General features: G+C 40.7%; 1 protein-coding gene across 1 annotated transcript in view; it reads right to left on the bottom strand.

Annotated features, from left to right (window-relative positions):
• Nucleotides 1-15,420, bottom strand: part of LRP8 (LDL receptor related protein 8) — a 168,703-nt gene that overhangs the window by 34,724 nt on the left and 118,559 nt on the right. The window contains exon 4 of the mRNA XM_032192232.1: nt 6,385-6,513. Coding sequence (XP_032048123.1) covers nt 6,385-6,513 — 129 coding nt within the window. The remainder of the gene's footprint in view (nt 1-6,384; nt 6,514-15,420) is intronic.

The following is a 15,420-nucleotide window of genomic DNA, read 5'->3' as shown; positions in this document are numbered from 1 at the left end:
TGAAGGAGCTCTAATACTTTAAGCACTGATAAAGTGGCAGCTGTACATGTTTAATTTCTGAGAGCCAGGGCATAATGCACAAGCATTAATCCCTCCAGCTGTCCAGTAATTAAACATCATGTAAAACCCAGAAGATATCATTGCTGTGCTACCTTATCTTATTTATGAAGGACTTTCATTTGTTAAATCTATAGTAATTTTCTTTCCATTTTTTGGAAATAATTGTAGATTCCTCCACCATGGCAAGTGTATTCAAGTTACAGTTACCTTTTATAAAAATGCCAGGAATTTCAGGCTAGCCATGCTTCTTTCCACCACATGCTGAAATAATCATGGATAATTGTATTAGACAAATATTCCTTCTTCAAGCACAGATGCAACAGCATGAACTTTAACCCCATTTAAACTGGTGAGTTTCTCAGGGAGAATATATGGCAAAATCCGATCCTTTGGATTTGGTTTCCCTCTGAACTGACTGAGGAACATTACACCGCTGTGTGCCTAACCTGTTAGTGAAGGCAACAAACTGAATTCCTACCTTGGATGAAAGCATGTATTAATCATGCCGCAAAGGAAGACAAAGTTAGTGCTACATTACCACCAAGTAAAACTCTCTCTCTAGGATCTGTGTAGAGCTGGCCTGAAGAGGATTAGTATGGTCAAATGCCCATAGATGGCACTGGAAGCGTGGCTCTTAGATGCAAAACACAGGCACCTTTACTGCATCCAGAAGGAAATAATGAGATGACAGGATGCTCCTTACCGCTACACCATGAGACAACTTCCCGGTCAACAGAAAGGTCACATTTTCTAATTCCTGTGGGCACAGATACAGGAACACAGTGCAGAGTAAGGTGGCTTTAAATCAGCTTTCCCCACTTCAGCTGGCTCATCACCAGGTGGATCTGCTAGAAGGATCAGGCCAGCTTTAGTCTGCTTGAAGTTCTGCTTTCTGCCAATAGCTCTCAGGTGATATGAGCGCTATTGTGCAGGTTATTGCAAAGAGCGGATTCGGAAATTTTTCTGCACTTGGATCCTCCAAGAAAAGGACCACTTGCTTCTGAGCACTGCTGCTTTTTTACAGAGAATCACACATGTGCCTGGAGCTTTGCCAGAAAGCAGTTAAATGAAAAGTTCCTACCCTGAGGGGCTGAGAGATGATATACAGCATGAAAACCTGGAGGCTGTGAGCTACGAGGGGAAGGACATGTGGCTTACAGCTGGGCAAGATTCTGCTTACTGTTGCCTCCCTCATTAATTTAAGAAATATTACCCAGTTTGCTCAATTTTTATCTGGCATATTGTCTCTCAAGACTGAAAATCCAGAATTAATTCTGAGATATACAGTGGACAAGTGGAAGCTGGAATTATCAGTCCAAAACTCACTTGAGCCAGCAGAAGTCTCCCTGCTGACTATCAGACAAGTGAAAAATGAAGCTCATCACTGAAATGAGTAGGAAATCTGGGGAAGAAGTAAAAAAAAAAAAAAAAAAAAAAGTTACAGGAATGGGGCTATCATGTGAAAATTAAGGCTCTACTGCTTTTTCTTAAAACATCTGAAAAAGCAGAATATTCAAATACTACATTAGAAAGACAGGCACCCACATCCATAAAGATTCCTAACTTGCTTAAAGCTCAGCAACTTAAAGGTGTATTTAACAAAGCTGTAGAGGAGCTGGGACCAGCATCACCTGCAGGGACCAGCAAGTTTAAAGAGGAAAGCAAATTGATCTTGCAAAGTACACAGCAAAAATAGGTGTGAGATATAAGTACACAGCTATTAGATCTAAAGATGTGGGACCTGTGAGTCACTGAAGCATGCTCAGGTTAAAAGAACATCCTCCAAGTGCAAACAACTCAGTGCCACATAAGCAGAGATTTATGGGTTTCATAAATGCTGTGCATGTCTGCATAAAGGCCTTTTTGGGAACAAGGAAACACATGGAAAAGGGAAAAAGGCAAAAACACACAAGAATATGTTTGAGAAGACCTTGCTGTCTCATATAACACAAATACAGTTATTTTCAGTTACAGCAGAAGATACCCGCAGTAACAAGGTTGTCCCTGTTGTGAGATTCTTGCAGAATTCCTGGCTCTCACCCTGGCCCAATGTTAAGAGACTGGTCTAAGTGTGTCCTTTCTTATGTGCACAAGTTCCCATGCAGTGCTTTATCTCCGTGCTATAATTAAACTGAATAAATTATGGTATGGGAAATTAGCCTACCAAAGCACCAACAAATACAGCCTTTCACTGTATCTGTTACAAAAGAAGGGAAAATTGAATTCACTTCCAGCTCCTTATCTGCAGGACACAATTTCTAACTGGATGCAAAAACTGGTCCAGGAGAGAACTGGTAACACGATCAGAAGACTTGGGAACTGTACATTGCTCTCTCTCTTGACCATCCTACACAGCCCACTCAGGAGGAGCAATAGACATGCCCATTGAAGGAATGAAATGCCCATTTCAGCTGTGATGGGATGGTAGTACTTCCTTTTTTAAAGTCATGCTGAAATTCTCTGCATTCCTGAGCAGCTGACAAAACACTGGTCATTGTCTCTCTCAGCAGAGATTTAACAAGTTCTGCAGTAGTTATTGAAATCCAGACTGCCCCTGAGCTGTGATGCTTTAATTACAGTCTCTCACATTCAATTTCTCTTTTTGGACTCAGTAAACGTGTTGCTAAACTTATCCAATCTATTGTGAAGAAAGTTAAGGTACATCAGGAGCAGGCAGCCTTGACCACAGAAATCAGAAAGGGGAAGCCAGTACCTTCAGGCCAGCAAATTCAGGACTGTGCTTACATTATAAACTGCTGATATCAGTACTAGAAAAGCAAACTGACTTAAGACTACAACACACTTAGTATTGTAAAGACACAGATTACTTCTGCTCCACAGAACCAAAAAATGAGTTTATTTTGGTTTTATGTACTCTGTGATTTTTAAAAAGGTAGGTATTTGCATTTTCAACAATTGTTTGTGCACCGAACATTAGTAGTGGACTTAAAGCCTGCTGCTCAGCTTGCTGGAAGTAAGTTACTTAGGCCGACAGGCACTTAGCTAACTACATGCGAGGATTACTACCCACAGCTAATCCCTGGTGCAATTACAACCTGTGCAGACACAAATCTGGATGCCTAATTACCGATGCTTTATCCACTGCAGGTTAAATAACACAGTTTCCATTGTTTCCTCGGTGGAAGTTTGGGGAGAAATTTTTCCTTCTTATTTGTGGGTGAACAACATACCTGTGCCCAGGTATGTCCAGAGCTTCCTAGCTAAGCAGCTGAACCTCTTGTCTAATGGAGGTGCTGCAAGAACAGCATACAAGACTGCAGGTTCTTTCCTTTCTTGAAGAAAAGTTATCCTAAGCCCTGCAGTGACAAATCCACTTCAGATCACACAGGGTGCCAGGCAAAACAGCTGGTCTTCAGCAGTGACCGCTAGAAAAGGAGAGGGCTGTAGGACACCAGTCTGTTTTCCATTCATGCAAGATAATCCACCAAAGATGTGGCCAATACAAAGCTTAAAGGAGATTGCATGTGCAAACTCTCAACACAGAAATTACCACGAGCACAAACAAATTGCCTTCTAAACATTTGTCCTGAAAAACGTGTTGTCTGCGGACAAGTTTGTCAGCTCTACGAGAGCTGCAGCCTTAGCTACGACATGGTGCTCTGCGCTGAGGGGCTGCAGCTGACAGCCAGTGGTGAAGTTTCATTTAAAATGAAAACAAAAAAGTGAATGCAGAGGAGAAAAGAAAAAAAAAAAAGAGGTCTGAACCTAGGAACAGCCTTTTTTTTTTTTTTTGAATCGTGATCTCATCTGCTACTGAGATAAGAGAAAACGGATAAAGAAGGATTCTATATGGAAAAGAAATGGGAATGTTCACAGAGTATCAGTAGATAGGCTTAGTGAGGTTTTATCAGATTTGGACAAAAGGGAGGATAGCTATCAATCCTCCACAAGCTCTTGGAGTTTAAACAGCTAACTCATTTATTCTCATCCGTGATGGAAACACCTTAATTTGACAAGCAACCTCATCAAAAATGCTCCCACTCCAGCTATTCAAGAGTATCTCCTGTTTCCCTCTCAAAGTTAATTTAATGCCTCTGAAAGGTGCTGAGCTGACAGATCTCAGGACTGAAGGCCTCTGATGTTTTTACCCACCCAGAAAGCTCAAAGTTTACTTGTCAGTGCCCTTCTGCCTCACCGCTGGCTAGAGAAGAGCCCATCCCACATTCAGACTCAGCAGTGACTCCCCAGCAGTGACTGCCAATTTGTATCCACTGAGGTGGCACCAATGTGGGGACGACACTCAACCAGAAGGAGCTAGATGATAATCAGTAATTCATTTCACATGAGTTACCCAACAACCATCAGAAGAGGGTAATTTGTCCTTGGATTAAATTTCCATTTTAAGAACCTAAATGTGCACTAAAAATATGGCACATAAGCAAGGCTAGAGATGCTGAAACATCGAGAAGGGAAACACTCAGCTATTTCTAAATCCATTAATAGCATCATCATGCTGAAATTATGTGGCGTTCAGAACATATCTAAATTCATTTTGGGGGTTACCTCAGAGCCTTAAAAAAAAAAGTTCAAAGCAAGCAATTTCTAATAAAGTATTATTATAAATAAAAAACTCCATGAGACGACAACTGCTAATGTGAGCAGCAGCATTAAATTAGTCGAGGCAGCCACCAGCGTAAAGTTGTTTTAACTTCACTAACTCATAGTGGGAAAAGAATAATTTTTTTTTTTACAATTCTCTTCTGAACTTGCCTTTAATCCAATTTAATGAAAAAAATAAAAAAGCATACGTCATAGACAGAACCCTAAGAGTTTCATACAGAAAGCTGAAAAAGACTTTAAAACTGCCAAAATATCAGTAGCTTAAAGGACAAAGGACCAGGGCCCATTACCAACTTACGACATCATCATAATTAATAAATTAGGAATGGTTTGTGCACAAGCACTTACTTCCACATGAAACAGGAGGCAATGTAAGGCAACCTATTTCTTTTCCTTGCAAGCCAAGCCAACCGGAACTATGCTGCACAAACTCAGAGCAAGCCCAGAGCTCATCCCACACACAGCAGCCTGTTATCATCACCCCTGGACCTCTGAGTCAGTGCAATATGGAATGGAGATGCTTTGGAAAAGTTTCTCGCTAATCGGTATTTCATCAAATTAGTGAGTCACATTGAACCTTCATACTGAGCTTTGTTACACAACTTCAATGAAAAGGCAATGTGGATTATGAACTGGGTAGGTGTCAGACCCCAAAATTGAGTTTTCAAATTAAGAAACGTCAGTGTGTGTTTACATGCACTCATTCAGCCCTTTCACCAGTAATCTGCAAGTAAACATAGTATTTCTGATATCACCTGAAATGACTGTAACACTGTCAGAGGGTTGAAGGTAATCACACAGAACAAGAGACAAATTCTTAGTAGCCTGGGACCATTTGCACTTAATAGCAACAAATAATTTAATAACAACATATAACTCTAATAACACAGTTATATGAGAGCAATAATAGAAATGTGATTTCACTTCTGAACAGTAGTGGTAAGACTATTCCCTAAGTTCCAGTGGTCTGTATAAAAAGAAAGTTGGAAAACCATGAAAACCATTTGGGATATCAAAGGGAGGCACAAAAATGAGTCAAGCATTCATTCAAAAGAAAATACTTGACAACAAGAAGCATAAAGAACTAAATATGTTTAGTCTATCAAAAAGACAGTTTGAGAAATGACTTGATTACACAGTGTAGGAGTTTTCACAGAAGGAAAACACTGTTAAAGAGCTCTTTCATGCAGCAGAAAAAAGGGCTAATAAAAGGCAATGGCCATTTAGGGACTGAATTTACAACTGTTACAGTAAACAGTATATCATTCTCTCTATGTCCAGTGAAATCAACAAGCTATTTATAAAGAAACGTCCAGGCCTATCCATTATATCCCAGCAGAAGCTAACCTAGCCCACAGGGATATATTCTGCAGGAGGAAAGAGGGGGCAGTAAGCTGCTGAGCTATTTGAGAACAAGGTTTGAACATTGTTATTGAAATCTTTAGCACAGCACCTGGTATTAAGCCCTTATAATCATATTCTAAACTGACTATATTCTACTAGAGCATTAAAAGAATAGTTAATTCTCACTAGAGTTCACATTCTCCAGCCAGCTCCAACCGGAGAATCTGTCTTTCCTCACTTTTTCTAAAATCCACTACTTAGCATTGCAAATGTAGAATGAATGAATTTTGTTGGCAGGAAAAGTCATCCTTTTACATGTAATTTGTAATAGCCACTCTAGAACTTTTATAGTCCTAAGGGGAGATGTTGCATATGTATTAATGTATTACTCCAACTCACCAGGAGTGCAACCAGCTTCATCAATGCCACTTTCACAGTCCTTCTGCCCATCACATCTCCAGGACGACGGGATACATTTGTTGCTTGAGTCTCCACAGCTAATTTTTTCAGCTGGGCATACTTGTTTAGCTAGAAAAAAATAAATAAAGAAAAAACCACAAGTTTAACATATTTCTAGATATTGCTAACATTGTTTGCACTTTTTTAAAGTTATGTTGATTTTGTATGGCTTAGTTCTGAGAAAACTTGTCATGAAATCTCAAGTCAACTGTGATTTTGAGGTATGGCTGCTTAGATCTCCTGTACATGTTCCCCAAGAGAGACCACAATACTTTTACATACAAAAAAAGAAAAGAAAAGAAAAGAAAAGAAAAGACATTGTTTATATCAAGAACCCCATAATCCCTTAACTTTAAACTCAAAGGAATTGAGGGAAGTGGAACAGAACTTAGATTCACATACAACTAGCATTTCGTTGCAGACAGGCTCTTGTTTCTGGCCATCTCAGTGACCTGGTGTTGCAATAAACCATGCATAGGCCCCACTGTTCTTTACATGCTCTTGTAGCCTGGTTGTCCATTCCTACTTTCTCCTTACCATCTCAGTCTGTGCATGGCCTGGAAGTGCTCAGCTTTATGCTGAGGCTTTGCTCTCCACAATGTGCTGCTGCCTCTTGAATCAGGTCTCCTTGCAAAACTATTCTGCATTGCAAAAATTCCTCTTTTTTTCATACTTGTGTAAAGAGCAACATATCTACATTTATTGTGACAAGGCTGCTCAAATGTGTAATGTTCCACTGTTTCAACAATTGTTTAGTATTCTGGAACCACCACCCAGTTGGACAGGATTTGCTTACTAAACAGACCAATTCATCTGTTCAAAAAGTTACACATTTTCAAATGGCATTTCCATTGGTATTAATGAGGATAATGCTATGTATGGCTGCAGGTCTTCTGAAAAGGGAGGAACCTCAATTCTGAAATAAAAACTAAAAAAATCTTTCACCTTACTCTGCCCTGGTAAAGAAATTTATGCAAAGCCTGCTTCCCAAGTACTGAGCAAGAGAGGATGAAAATTATACCTCTCCATTTCCACCTGCAGAAGAAGGCCTTAGAGGGCTCTCTTACAGCCCCAAAGCATCAATCAGCCACTTAGAAAGCAATGTCATTTAATCCCAGGATTTCTCCATCTTCTCATCACCTTGAAGCACTTTTACAAGCAGTTTCTAGAAGCTGTGGGCAACCAATACATCAGGAAAAATTAGGTCCTGCCACAGACAAACAGTTAATAGAAGATGTAATGAAGTTTTATAACCCTGGGGCGAGAAAGCATTTTTGTTGAAATTTGCTCACTACAGACCTAAATAACATTTAGGAACATTTCATAATCTAAAGGCAGGGAGTGGGGTTGGGGAATCCTACTTAGGCTTTTTAATTATTATTTTACTGGCAGGCCAGTAATAAAAATCACCTGACACAGGAAAGGCTCTCCAGCAACAAGGCACTGGGATCAACATCTCTGCCAGCTCGGAGCCGTGTGCTGCCACGGGCCGGGACAGCTGTGCCACCACGTCCCATGCTTTCCCCTCAGCCCTGCTCTCCCCTCTAAGCATGACTGCAAGACCACTCGGAGGTGCCAAACACTTGTGTCCTTCCACAGAAGTCAGACAGCACTTCTGAAAACCAGGTCACTCGTGAATTGCACAAACTGGTGTAAAACCAGAGGTTTGTCCTCACCCTTCAGGAAGCTGACTTTGCCTCATCAAGACAGGGCTGTTCTGGACACCATCCCCAGAGCTGCATGCCGGGGCCCACCTCCCTTCTTTAACACATCCAAATAACTCATGGAAAGAGAAGGAAAAACAAACTCTGTGGCAGCTTGTTGGTAAGCAGCAGCCACCTCAAACAAGAGAAACGGGAGCTAAAATCAGTCTGTTTGGCCCACAGCCCCTCAAGCACAGAGGGCTCCCACCCCAAGCATACCGCTTCTGCTGCTGATACCCAGCACTCGCATGGGCACTTACAAGTCTGATGAATGCCACTTGGAGAAATAAAAATATACAGCCAAGTCAATACAACTTTTTGACCTTCACACAGAGCCAGATAATGACCAAAGACAGCATGCCAGCAGGTCAGGCCTTGTGGTTGCCAGGGAGGGAAGGCGGCGGAGGCCTCACCTCACCTCACGGCTAATGGCGGCACCGCTGAGGGGAGCTCTGAAGAGAGGACAGCAACTGAGGGGAAAGGGAGAGGGAGGGCCACAGGCTGCATGTCTGTGAGGCAGCACAAGAGGCCTGGGGAGTGAGAGTGGCACAAGGCCTGGCTGTGGGGAAAATCTGAGATAAAAGTAACTTTCTTTCCCAGATTTGTCGTTCCAAATGAATTGCCATGGGTTTGCACTTCAAAAGTTTGTCTCTTCACTGCATTTGTGTAGTGCATTTGAGAGCGAGGTTTGTATTTGACTAGCATACCGGGAGAAATGGGACACCAAAAAAGTCATGACAGCATTTTTTAATCAGGTTATTGGTCTCCACCTCAAAAAACTGTTCTAGCTCTTCTTGTTCAGACTACAGTCATGGAAAGGAATTGTGTTGACAAGTACGACCATCTTCTTCATGCTCATAGTAACTCTGTTGAGAAAGCACTAGCAGATAACAGAGGGAGGATCCTACGTAAAACTCAAAGCTAAATTCTGAGGAAAACCTGCATTATTTCAGCAAGGTTGTTATTTTCACCTAGAGACACTGCAGAAGTGCAAGTGGACTCAATGTCATTGCTTGTGCTATGTAACAGGCTTTTAGTAGCTGCAACCCAGACTTATATTTCTGTTGTGCATGCTGCTAACACAAATGCAGACCTTTTGGGCTTACGTGACCAAAATATTTACTTCCTCCTTTCTTCACCCACAGAGAAAGGAAAGGGTTAGTGCTGTACGTGAGAGTGAATGGTCTTACCCTGGATATTGACTGGACTAATTCGAGTTATAGCAAGGTCTGCCTTTTCAGAAAAGCACCATTAAACAACTTGGTTGAAATGTCAGACACATCAACACCAATTTATCACAATGAACTGCAAATGCCAAGGATGGACAACAATGGTTTATTTATAAGGAGACAAGAGCAAAGAAGACAAGAAGGTTCCATTTACTCACTACCGCCAATGGCACATTCTTCTTTTTCTTTACATGAGGCTACAAAGTCTTTCACAGAACCACAGAGCCTAACTGGCGCCCCACTGTTTGCTTCCTCTTGTGCCACTGCTGTGCTTTTCAGGCTCCGGACATCATGTATATTCAAGAAAGCCCAAGAAAACAGAATTGATTTACTTTCAGAAGACCATTTGTCAGGTTCTCACCAAACAGGTACTCTAAGAGCATACACAAAATGTAATTAAACAGCTTCTACTGGTGGGAAACCCACAAGACTTTTCATCAACAGACTGAACAGAACCCCCTTTGTGGAAATACATCGTTTTACAGGTCTGAAGAGTTTCTCTACCTCTACTGAAATAACTTCCCATCCTTTCCAGACTGCCTCCTTAAATTTTCCAAGGTTCTTCAGAAATAAAAATAAAAATAATTAAAAAAAAAAGCTAAAACTTCATTTTGCAACAGAGAAAATACTATACTAAAGTGGTTTAATTCATCCTGGACAAGCCAATGAGTTGTTCCTTCACAACTTCCACTGCTACACTTACTGTGGACCTTAAAATTCCTGCCTAACTCCCCATCACCTTCAAGAATGGTTTGGTTGTTCTTTGTTAAAAGATTTTTTTTTTTTTTCAACAAGAACTTCCCTCCTTGAATACTGTCCTTAAATCTTCTTTTGTCATAGCTGGCATTCCTGTCTCAGAGATATACCAAGAACAAAATATATGTTCATATGTGCCTGTGTACAGAACTAGTACCTCCATTTTCTCACACAAGACAAGCATAACTGTTAAATGAACAACTGTTCAGAAGAGAGGAAGGGAGTTTTGGTAAATTCAATACTCAGAGATCCCAATTCCTGCAGATTTACAGTTCAAACAACAAAAAAATTTCAGTCACAAGTTTGCATGTATATTGTGTAATATATATATATACACATACATACATATATATGAATGTATATTCCAGTCTACACTCATTACTGACTTGCATCTGATACATCCCCAGTGAAGTTTTTGGGATGCATAATAAACATTTCAGAATCCATCTTGTGAATTAAATTACTATCACAGCTGAAGGTACGTGCATTTAGTCTGCAGTGGTATTTTCTTTCCCTTGCCTTTTCTTCCATCTTAATGTGGAAGCTAGGAAAAGAGCTTTCTACTGCATTTGCCCACACCTTCCCTCTAGCCCAGAACAGGTTGCTGTTTCCTTCGTTTACTTCACTTAACCCTACAAGACATCAGATTTTCTGCTAAAGAGTGTTATATAAACATATGTGTTATATTTAGTTATTCTCTCTTATCCCCTCCAAACCCAAACCAAACCATATCAAACAAGATCCCGGTTTACAGTGAGAAGGGCTTGCATGGGGGCAGCAACATCTGTGACGGATGTGTCTCGGGAATTTCTTTGGCACTGGTGCACAAAGCACATTGTGATTGCATAATATAAATTACTATGAGCAACTCAAAAGACAAATTAGGAAAGACTAGCAAGAAAACGCAAATAGAAGGGTCACGAAATCATATTATAAATGGCCTTAACAGTTGAATCACCTGATAAAAAGTTAGATTCTGTGGTCTAATTTGTTTGACAGTAATTTCTGTTCAGAAGTTCCCAGAGAAATGGATTTAATTCCTTTGCACTGCGTAGTACAGCCCTTACAACAGCATGGGTTAGGAGTCTTCAACAATCACACGACTCCTGCCCTACCTAGAGATGGGAGGGATAAAATAGGCTTAGTGTACAAAGGGTTCAGCATGTTTAGAATAGATAGCGTGTACCTTGCTCCGATTATCATCTCTCAGATCAGAGTGAAATAATCAAGAATTCAAAATCCCAGGATTAATCCTAATTGCTGAAACAGATTGACTGCCAAAATAAAAGCGAGGTGGCTTTTACAGGACAAGCATGTTTCACATAAATGCTGCAAACAACCTCAAGGAAGAAAGTTATTCTCAAGGGTAGTGCCCTGAGAATAGTTTTAATAGGTTATAAAACAATTTATTTATGCATAGACTAATGAGGTGAGACATTTGTACAGTGGGCTGAAAAGACAAATGACATCGGGTTTTATAGTAACAAATAAGCAAGTTTCAAGTCCTGGGACTAAAGTCATCTGCATGGCTCATGAAGGTTTCTTTACCAAAGTTCAAAGCTATCTTGGCACACTCATGGTTTGTTTTTAAACCTGTCCAGGGATGTCTACTTAGAAAACTTGAGCCTGGATGTAGACAGCCTTTAAAATTTATCGTGATCCACTGTGTTCCCCCATGATTAGTGATGCATGATGCTTTCAAGGCAATTCTGATTCAGGAAAGCCGTAGGAGAATAAAATACTCAAAGGTAACAGCTGACCTAGCACACAGACCGGTAGCAACGTAGCTGGGAATCAGTGAAGTTCAAACACAGACATGCTATGGGAAGAAAGAAGAGCGTCAAGGAAGAAATGAGAGTCAGGAGGTTAAGGCAGCACAAGCTAGGCATGAATGGAAGTCAGCTAATTAACCCTGAGAAATGCAACTTTTGAAAGGAAAACTTGTTCACTGCCCTAGATCAGAGATTCCAAAGCCTGGTGGGCAAACAGATTTTTGAACAACTTTCAAACTTTCTCACGCAGCCCCACAGCTGACAAATCGATGCATTTAGCTGCTGAATACAGCTCTCTGGGCCAAAGGTGAGCAGCTGGGGAACAACTGCCTTAGCCTTCCTCCAGCAACGTGTGACTTACTGCAAGTCTTTTGTCATCTATTCAGGTGGCAGTGTCAGTGTCAGCTGTGGGTAGAAGCAGCACAACCTAATTTCTGTTACCTGGGTGTCCCATGGGCACACCAGACCCAACTCTGAAGCCTTGATTTGTGAAGCCTATCCCTCGTGACTTGACCTAGAAGAGACTGCGGGAAGAGATGTTCTCTACAGAAACATTGTCAATACCTATATTCTCCCCATCCATAGCAATACTTCTTTACTTGTAGGCTTTAGGTTTAAATACACTGCAGCTTTATTAACATCAACCTTCCTCACTAAAGATTCAGTGACAAAATCATCCAGATTGCAGCACACAATAAATCAATCATACTTCCCTGTGCGTTTTGTAACTCAGCAGAGTCTGAAAGCATCTTGGAACCATTTCTGTACAGATAATTTTAGACAAGAGATGCATTTACTTTTTATTGAATCAAATGTTATTTGACCATTTTTACTGATACAAATGATAAGGAGTTTTCTAACCTCCCTCCAACTCTGTGGCACTGTGATCCTGGACTGTTAAAGAGAAACTAGCACTAAGCCTACCTGCAACACCTTGGTCACTGCTCCATTTTTTAGACACGTTGTTGAGCACACCTCCAGGAGCTAAGAAGGCTGAGAAGCTGAATGCTAAAAAACTACTGATAATCACTGATATATTTTTCTTCCCATATATTAATTTCTAGAATTCCCCATAATATACATACCAAAGTGCTCCGGTCCTATTACAGCAAAGCCAGAAGCAAATTCCAGAAGAAGGCTTATTCCACACACATTCTGGCACATTTAAGCTCTTGCCTTCCTCACTTCTGAACCCAAGTAATGCTCAACTCTAAACCTGGCTTGTAAGCACAATTTAAATAACAGTCCATCAGAATATGTCAAACCATTAACAAAAATCAGGTACTAGATATTTATCTTAAATTGAAGACAGGAACAAATTGTATTAGAATGTTTTGAAAGTACTTCTAAAAATCCCTTAAGTTGGAGAAGTGCTGAACAGCACAGACTGTGGATTTGAAAGTGCTGAACAGATTAATGTGAGCATGCACAACGATGCTGGAATGAACCCGCTGGCCAGCTAGCTTTATAAAAGGAGTGTAATGGGAACAAAAAAATATGAAAAAAGCTCCAATGATCCTCACAGTAAGCAGCTATGTATTGTGTGCACCCATTTAGCAACACATATACCAAGAATTATGTGGCAAAAGCTTACATTCCCAGTTCTTCCCAACAAACCCCACTGACTGAAGCAGGAGAGTACTTAGTCTGAAAACGAAAATGTAAAATAATCTATGTAATCTGGCAGATAATATATACGTGAACTGTATTATGTACACCTTCCTGTGGCAGTGTCCGTCTCTTGCTCTTATCACTTAAGCAATAACGAAGAAATTGTCAGATATACTAGTATATATGTCAGATATTTAGGGTAGTAAAGATAAGGATAGTTTGGTATCTGATGAACTCCTAATGAATAAACTGTTAATTGTGTAACCTTCCTTCAGTACAGCAAGTCTTCTGCTCATCAAGGGCATGGATTAAACAGCTTCTCTGCTCTAGAGCATCCTTATAATTAATAATATATTCTTCCCACTTCTAAATATAACCTATAATGAGATGCTTTAAAGAATCCAAGCTGCACCTTTCACCAAGAACGTTTGATCAGAGGAAAACGAGCCAGAGTTTGCTCAGACAGGGGAGCCTGCTTTTACCGTGCCTGTCTGCTTCCCCGTCCTGGTGGGCCCAATCCTGACAGGCAGAGAGCCTGCTTCAGGAACAACCTGCAAAACCTGCTGATGGCAGAAAACACCTTCCCCTACCTACAGCAGTTTCTTTCCATCTCTGGGGATATTTTGTGCTGATTAAAGGTGCACAGAAGTATCATTACATATTAGATAATTGCTCCTCATCAAGCAGGAGTTAAGTCCATGAGAACACTGCCATCAATCTGCCTATCAGGCAGGAAGCTGACACACTGTGAAAAACCTCACCAGTTACATCTTTCATCCATGTGAAATGTTTCCTTTCAGAGATTTTTTTTGTGGTTTCCATTCCATTGGTCCTGCTTGTCCATAATCTCTCCCTCATGAACTTTAAGATTTATATATATATTTATATATGGTTTTTTTTTTTTTTTTTTTTAAGTGGCTAATTTGGTAGACTCACTTGTAAGTAGACAGAGATGCTTCCTGTCTTTCAGAGTTATTATGCACACTTAAGAGAAAGAACTGTTCAGAGTACAGGGCTGGACTAGCAGAGAGTGTGGGGTCTGCAAGCAGCACTGCTGCAGCAGGCTGTGGGGAGGGACAGGAGTGAGAAGCCAGCTCTCAGCCTGCTGAAAAACAAAAAGCAAACAACAACAGAAAACACCAAAACACCTTCTTAGGGATGCAGAGTTAGCTACAGCTCAGAAATCAGTTGCCTGAAACTGTCCTGGATAGACACGGTGGGCAGAAAATCCACAGTTTATTAATACTTTTAAAAATGTACATTCTGATGCACTTTTTCTCCTCTTTTGTTATTGACACCAATTTTTATGTTAACTAAAGCTGATCTTCTGTCTTACATCCTTTTTGGACTTTTTTAAAGATGTTAAACACAAGGACAGATCTAGGCAGTGCCACATACAAGCTCTGGCTGACTGAGGGTCCCGTCACAGCATCTTTTGACTGCCTCTGGTGATCTACGAATGATGTGGTTGGGGAGGAGGAAGGAGGGTGGCTCTCCCCTACCCATGAACAAACTATTTTCCCTTAAATGAAGGAGGCTATTTTTGCCCTGAAAAATCCTTCCCAGTGATCTGGATGCCCAGAGAGTTCCCAGATGGACTAACTGCCGGTGGGAGAGCTTACTGCAGCCTGCAGCATCTGGGCCAAATGTCTTGATGCATAAATTGTGCAGCGTCGCTGAAGTCTGTCCGCACCAGCTGAGACAAATTCCCATGTTTAAAAGCTATGAGACCATTAAAACCAGCCAAACACACAGCAAAAGTTTGTCATTTCTACATCGACAGGTAGATGATCTGGTTAAGACAGGTATCTGTTTTGATTTAAAGACTGCAATTGATAAAGATTTCTGGACAAGTGAACCACTGGTGGTAACAAATTTGCTTTTCATACAGTTAAGAATTCCTCA

This window comes from Aythya fuligula, chromosome 8 (genome assembly GCF_009819795.1).
Source record: "Aythya fuligula isolate bAytFul2 chromosome 8, bAytFul2.pri, whole genome shotgun sequence".
Classification (NCBI taxonomy): domain Eukaryota; kingdom Metazoa; phylum Chordata; class Aves; order Anseriformes; family Anatidae; genus Aythya; species Aythya fuligula.
This window is presented reverse-complemented; position numbering and strand designations above follow the sequence as displayed.